Here is a 6,962-nt window from a genome sequence, read left to right as displayed (position 1 = left end):
AGCTCAAGGCAAAGGCCACAGATGCAACAAAGGAAAATCCCACGGATGCACCTGCCATCTCAGGAAACTTGTCTGTACCCCAGTTGGATTGACAGTCATAAACTCAGGTGGCAATAGATGATGAGGCTGACATAAGAAGATAAGTAAACATCTGCCATCTCAAACAAGAATCCAAACATTTTGCTAGGTATAGGAGTACATTGATTAGCTCTTTATATGTAGGCATATGCATGTATGCATGAGAGTGCAGGCATTCCAAAAAAAAAAAAAAATGTAGAAGGTAAAAACATCTTGCGACTTTGTGATAATGGAAAAGAGATCTGCCATTTTGTTGTTCTGTGGATACCTTTTGACACGGTCTATCATCATTGAAACCTTTTCTTTTGCTTTTCAGGCAACTTGATTGAAGGTCTACATGACCTCCTAAATCCTAATTATCTAGATTCATGAATTATGAGTAAGGCATGCTATTCTTTATCTTAGATTTTGTCATCTTAATCGTATTTGTTGATATGCTGCATTTTAAATGATTGCTCATTTAAGTATTGATATATGAAACCAATTTAAGATGTGCACCATCAACAAGTGTGATTGCCGATAACAAAATTTAGAATTAAGAATGGTATTTATCTTTAGAAGTTTTGAGTTCATACAGACCCATTTTTTAAGACTGTTCAAGTTGAAAAAAATAGAACTTTTCGGAAAACTTCAAAATAAAGAGAATAATAAAAATGTGGGTATTATAAAAGTCAAATACAATGTTAATGTTGCTAAAGAGCGGGTACTGAATATAAATATCGGACTGCATGCATTAACCGTAACTCCTCCCTTTGCCCTTCTTATAGATATATCTGTGTTTTTTTTTTTTTGTGAGAAACTACAGAACTGTCAGGACTAGTTGGTCTACATAAACAAGAGAATGTCGAAATTAGGCTTTACCAAACATTAGGCCTGTGCATATGACCCGGAAATCTGAACAACCCGATTGACCCAATCCAATTCGGCATTTGACGGGCTACTAATAATCGGTTCACCGATCTGATAAAAATAACGGGTTTGAGTTTTGGTGTAAACCGACTGATAAAAACAACTTAAACCACTATCTAATTACTGAGAAGGGTCTACTGGGCATGGGGTCTACTTTTTAGAAAATTAATTGAACAATTAAAGAAAGAATGACCATAATAATTGCGAGGAAGAGATGGAGATTGACGGATGTAGAAAGATACATACAAAGAATCATCGAGAGGGATGGTTGGGACAAAATTTGTTCTTCTTCGGCAGAGAAAAAATAAAACTAGGTAAAAAAACCAGCTCACCTTTTAGAGACGCAACCCAAAAGCCTTCAAGGGAGATAGCAGACCTTCAAGCCCGATGGTGTCCAGAGGGGCTTGGTACCTACTAATCAATCTTCAATTAATTACCTAGTAGGCTGTAGCTCTGGACAACTTCAAAACAATCAAAATCATTTTATCTTCTTTTTTTTTTCCTCTTGTTTCCTCGAGTTCAGTGATTTTTTTTGTTTATTGGTTTCTGGTTTCATTTGATATAGATCTGTTGTTGTCAGAGGATTTGTTGGGGGCTTTCTGGGTTTTCATTTGTTGGGATATTTGTTGTCTTCGATATATTTTTTTTCTTGTCCATAGATCTCGTGTTTGGTCAATGAGAGTTTTAAAAAATAATAGAATTTATTGACTGAATGATCTAAAAATGTGTAAGCTTAATCTATCATGCAACTTGCTTTTCTTGATTGGGTTGGAAATTTTCATATGTAGAAAATGGGTACAAACAAGGTCCTCTGCCCATTAAGAAGAAAGAGCAGTATTTTTATATTTTTTTAAGATGAGGTCGGGTCGTACGGGTTCAACCCGATATTGTTTTGATGAGTCGGATCGGATTGGGTTGGCAGCTTAAATAGTGCGGGTTGGGTCGGGCACAAACTCGATATTTTCTGCTCAGGTTGCAGGCCTACCAAACATCATGAGAGTCTCAGATGAGCGATTCATCGCAAATTTACACTCTTATTGTTCTTTTCCTCCTCCTTATTCATTACCAACAAAACCCAACACAAAACAAGCAACTAGAACAGCAGAGTAGGGATGCAAAAGCTGAACATCACCAGCTATAAAAACACATGCATTAGAGAATCAAGCAGCCACGCTTCCTTATTACTAGTCCTAATGCATTGATGAGGACATACTAATTTTACATATATTGCTGAAACTGACATGTTTCCTATCAAGAGATGGGATACACGACCACCTTTCCAGTAGCTCTGTTAGTGTCCAGATAGGAAAATGCTTCCACAGTCTTGGAAAATGGAAATGGGCTTTTTGGGTCTATGACCGGCTTCACCTTCCCACTCTCCAAGTAAGGTTTCAGCTTCTCCAAGATTGAACCCTTAGAAGTGAGAAAAAATGTGAATGCTGGTGGTGGTGGAGTTGCTGGAGCTGGTTGAGGTACTATTGTCACGACCTGACCACCTTCTTTCATCGCCTTGATTGCCCTCTCAACCTCCCCTGTTATTGTTTACACCAGAATCAATCTTCAATATCTTATGTGTAATCTTTAGAATAGAAAACTTAAATTATATTGGCAGGAAAAAATATCATGAGAAAACCATTAACATTTGTGTCAGACGGACCAAAATGGCCACGAATTTGCTTTTGGTTGATTATGGTCACAAGGCAATGACACCCAGAAAACCTATTACTTCAGAAATTGTCTAAGCTATGCCTATTTATAAGCAAAGGAACTCAGAATCTGACCAACTGTATCATATACTACGTCAAATTTCTCAGGAAGGTCTTCTAAGTTTTCCTTGGTATAATCAATAGCCCAATCAGTTCCCAAACTCTTCAACAGTTCCAGTTTCCCAGTGCTTGCAGTAGCTGCTACCTTGGATGCACCGAAAACATGCTTTGCCAGCTGCCTCACACAGAAATGGTCAAATACACAGGATTGTGAGATCGGAAACATGGTAGCTTTAAATCCATAAATGTTAATAAAAGATTAATAATGACTGTGAGATACGTAAAGTGACCATAAGAAACTTCACATAGCATAGCTTGCAACGACCAAAAGATGAATTTTGCACAAGGTTGACATGAGGACATTCTGGCATGGAATGTGAAAGAGTGTATGTATACCTGAATAACATGTGACCCAACTCCACCAGCACCTCCCAAAACAAGGATGGATTTACCAGCAGAAAATCCTGTGCGTTCAAGGCCTTCATAGGCAGTCTCAATAGCCAGAGGAAGGCTAACTGCTTCCACAAAACTTAGGCTATTGGGTTTAAGAGACAATACTCTCTCTTCCACGGCAGTGTATTCGGCCAAAGAGCCAAATCTTTTTGGTTGTAAAGCTGCCTCATTGATATCCCCATATACTTCATCTCCCTCCTTGAAATTCTTTACTTGGCTTCCCACTTTCACCACCACACCGGCAATGTCATGTCCCGGAACGGTCTATACGATATAACAAAAACAGAAAACAATATAAAGTAATAGTTTGAAGATGTACATTTAATCCTCGCCACTGAGCATATTAAGGCAGTTATACCAATTAGGAATGGTTGATGTAATATTTATTTTTTTTTTTTACTTAATGATATATTATTTTTCTCTATCATGTCAATCACAATATTTCTTATATATGTTTAAATTGAATAACTGATCCTCCGAAGTCTCACTTTATATTCAATTGTAATGTCTCTGTCATTAAAGTTTCTCTGATTTTTTATTATACTTAATCTTGTGTCATATTAGAGACATATATTCCTATACGGTCCTGCGTGTTTACTTCCAGTTTTCTCGTGTATTTTTTTGTTTGTTTTCTGAAATCATGTAACAAGCATGTAAAAATTAAGATCAAATATAACAAGATCTTTAAAGAATTCCGAAAAGACTACCATGAATCACATAGTTTAGCAATTGATTGATAAAATTAAAAAGGTTAAAGGGATTGCAAATTCCTTGGGTTAGGATGCAAAAGTGCAATTTACCTACTTTGAAAAGAAAAATTGCCCCCCTCCTTTCCGAACAAATGAAGCTCAATGACATGAATACATAAGGTAAATCTTAGAAAAAGAAAAAGAAGAAAGAAAGCACAAAGAACCGCATAACGACACAAGTTCAGAAAGATGGGAAGAAAATCTCACGGGTAAAGGGGCCTTAAAAAATCCACTCATCCACTTAGAATCGACAGGATTAAGGGATACAGCAGCAACCTTGACCAGCACTTGGTCGTCCTTCACTTCTGGGACGGGAAGATTGGGGTCAAGTTTCAGAACATCAACAGCACTTCCATATTCGGAGTAGACCCAAGCTTTGTTGTGGGAGGGTATCGTAAAAGATGAAGGGGCTGCCATTGGTGTGCAGAAGGACCTTTCAGGGCAATTGGGAAGAAGGAGACGAGACTGTCGGATAAAGGGGTGGTGTGGCAGTCAAGAGTTAACTTGGTTTCTTTCTCTTTTGCTGCTGACAATATGGGAGAGAGCTGATTTGTGAACCAGTATGGAGCCGGATATTTATAGAGAGATCGCCGCGCAATTCTTTAAAAAAACATGCATGTCGACATATAGAGTGGTTCTACAGTCACCGACGTTTTCTACCGATATATTCTACCTACTGACGTGGCAACGTCCACGCACGCCTCTGCCTCCGTCCGTATCATTTTTTGTTAAATTAAGACACGGGGTTTTAGGACATTGGGGCCCACATGCATCATCGGGGGCTGTTTGACTTTGTAAAGTTTCAGACACTAGGCAAATGGCCTTCCACAGGTATAAAAATAACTTTAATAATAATAATAAATAATAAATCAATATTGGAAACTTTTCCTTCATTTTTTAATGGAACTTGTGGGGTAATATCTCCTTAAGTCTTTTTTTTTTTTAATATTTTTTTAATTTTAAATTTGGATTAAAAAATATAATTTTTTTTTACATCACCTAAAAAAAATAAATTCAATCAATTAACGTAATTATATAAATTAATTCAAAATAAATTTAATTTTATAAAAATTGATTCAAAAGTCATAATTTGCTATTAATACAAGAAGATCATATTTTTGACAGTTTTGCATAATCTGGATCAATGTCATATTCATAAATTATGCAAAAGGTCATATTTTAATGGTTTTGATCAATATTCAAATGGTAAGAGAAAAAAAAAAAAACTGAATAATAAAGTTTTGTAGCTTCCACTTTTTGTTTTTTGTTTTGTCTTTTTTATAATATTAAAAAAAGTCACATAGCTACTGTCACGTCAGTCGGGATCCTCATCCGCCTCATGAGGTTCCGTTTGTGGGGCATTTTTTGCTTTATAATTGTAGGGAAAATTTAATTCATCATCTTTATATTATACCATACACATAATTTTTTATTTTTTTATTTTTTCATCTTATCTAATATGTAAAATAATTTAATTAATTATAAAAAAATAAAATAGAAAAATATTAAAATAAATAAAAATAAATATGATGTATAGTATATAAAATTATGAGTAGCAAAATTCTTTAAATAAAAGATACTTTTATAAAAAAAATTTATAAAACTAACGTGATTTTATAAAATATGTTATGAAAATATATTGCATGTATACCGTTCCGATATTTAAAGCGTTTTATTTGTAACTAATAAGTAATAAGTTTAATTAACCGGTAACATTAGGGTTGTACAAAAATTGACGAAATCAACTAATGTCGACTTAGACGGGCCGCTAGAGCAGGGAACTAGGCGAAACTGGTAGAGAACCGGTTGGTGGGTAGCAATATTTTATCAAAATCAACATTAACTAGTTTGGCGCCGATTCAAAGTAGGGATAAACTGCTAAACCGGTCGACAATGATTTTTCTATTATTTTTTTTTTAATTTTATACTTATACAAAAATGAAATCGTTTCACTTAAATGAATAAAACGGCATCGTTTTAAGGTTTAGAAACAGGGAAAAAAAACGAAAATGCATCATTTGGCTTATTCCATTTCAAAATAGAATTAATAAACACCTCCTAATTTTCTTCTTCTTCCCATCTTCTTCTTCTTCTTCATTCTTCTATTTTTTCCTTTTCAACTCTTATTTCCATACTCATGACAAATGACACGCTTCCCTCCTCTATCGTAGAAATGCCGATGATAGATTAAAAAACTGTACCGATGCACCTAGAAACCATGACTATCGGTTCTCTCTTCCAATCGACTGGTTTCAGCCACTTCTGAGTATCACCCACCGACGTCTGTGCTGATCCTAACAGTTTCCACCCTTAATTAATTCTCACATCATCTTCACTGTCCATCCGTCACATCTCACTGTCCACCAAATCTGTTTTTTTTAATTTATAAAAATATTTTTTTAATATTTAAAAAGCCACTCCACGTCAGTCGTATCATACCGGATCTTGGTGGCTGTAGCTTTTTACATGTATATAACATATTATGAACTCACCTTCGTGGATCTCATGGGAAAATGTGTTTTATATGTGTGTGTATATATATATATATATATATATGAGTGTAGCTGCTATGCGGCACTAGTTAAACCGTTTATGAGTTACTAGATCAGCAATGACCTAACAGAAGATGTGGGGGCGGCCCCAGGTGGCTGCTGTTCATTACAACCCAGATTAGATTCAGTGTCATCGTAGGTTGGTGTTATGTACTATATACGAAACTAGGTCATACGTCTGATTCATAAGCATCACGGAATGGCGTTGACCGTTCTACTTCTGTGACTACAGCCCTGACAAAGGCCAGAAAAAAGTAGGATTGTAACACCAAAACGAATTTTTTTTTTTTGGATCGGTGATAACACCAAAATGAATTTGATCGATCCTAATTGGCAAAGGCACAATGGTGCGCAACGCCACGATTGCTTTAGCGAATTGGGGGTAAAAACGCTTATTATCTAATCACCATTATCCAGAAAAAGGTAAGTTCTTTACCTAGCCATTAAATGATGGG

General features: G+C 35.7%; 1 protein-coding gene across 1 annotated transcript; it reads right to left on the bottom strand.

Annotated features, from left to right (window-relative positions):
* Window positions 1–2,138: 2,138 nt before the first annotated feature.
* Window positions 2,139–4,380, bottom strand: LOC108992854 (2-methylene-furan-3-one reductase-like). The gene is made up of 4 exons (XM_018967544.2): window positions 4,163–4,380; window positions 3,150–3,470; window positions 2,769–2,928; window positions 2,139–2,519 (listed from the first exon to the last, which is right to left on the bottom strand). Exons 1-4 carry the CDS (start codon window positions 4,370–4,372, stop codon window positions 2,239–2,241), a joined length of 972 nt encoding a protein of 323 aa, XP_018823089.1. The 5' UTR covers window positions 4,373–4,380; the 3' UTR covers window positions 2,139–2,238.
* Window positions 4,381–6,962: the final 2,582 nt, after the last annotated feature.

The sequence above is a fragment of the Juglans regia genome, chromosome 1, assembly GCF_001411555.2.
Source record: "Juglans regia cultivar Chandler chromosome 1, Walnut 2.0, whole genome shotgun sequence".
NCBI lineage: Eukaryota > Viridiplantae > Streptophyta > Magnoliopsida > Fagales > Juglandaceae > Juglans > Juglans regia.
This window is presented reverse-complemented; position numbering and strand designations above follow the sequence as displayed.

Coding starts and splice junctions, on each gene's coding strand:
- LOC108992854 (XM_018967544.2), bottom strand. CDS start 4,372: ATGGCAGCCCCTTCATCTTTTACGATACCCTCCCACAACAAAGCTTGG. Junction 2,929..3,149: donor TTGGGTCACATGTTATTCAG/GTATACATACAC, acceptor TGTGTGAGGCAG/CTGGCAAAGCATGTTTTCGG. Junction 2,520..2,768: donor CGTAGTATATGATACAGTTG/GTCAGATTCTGA, acceptor AAACAATAACAG/GGGAGGTTGAGAGGGCAATC.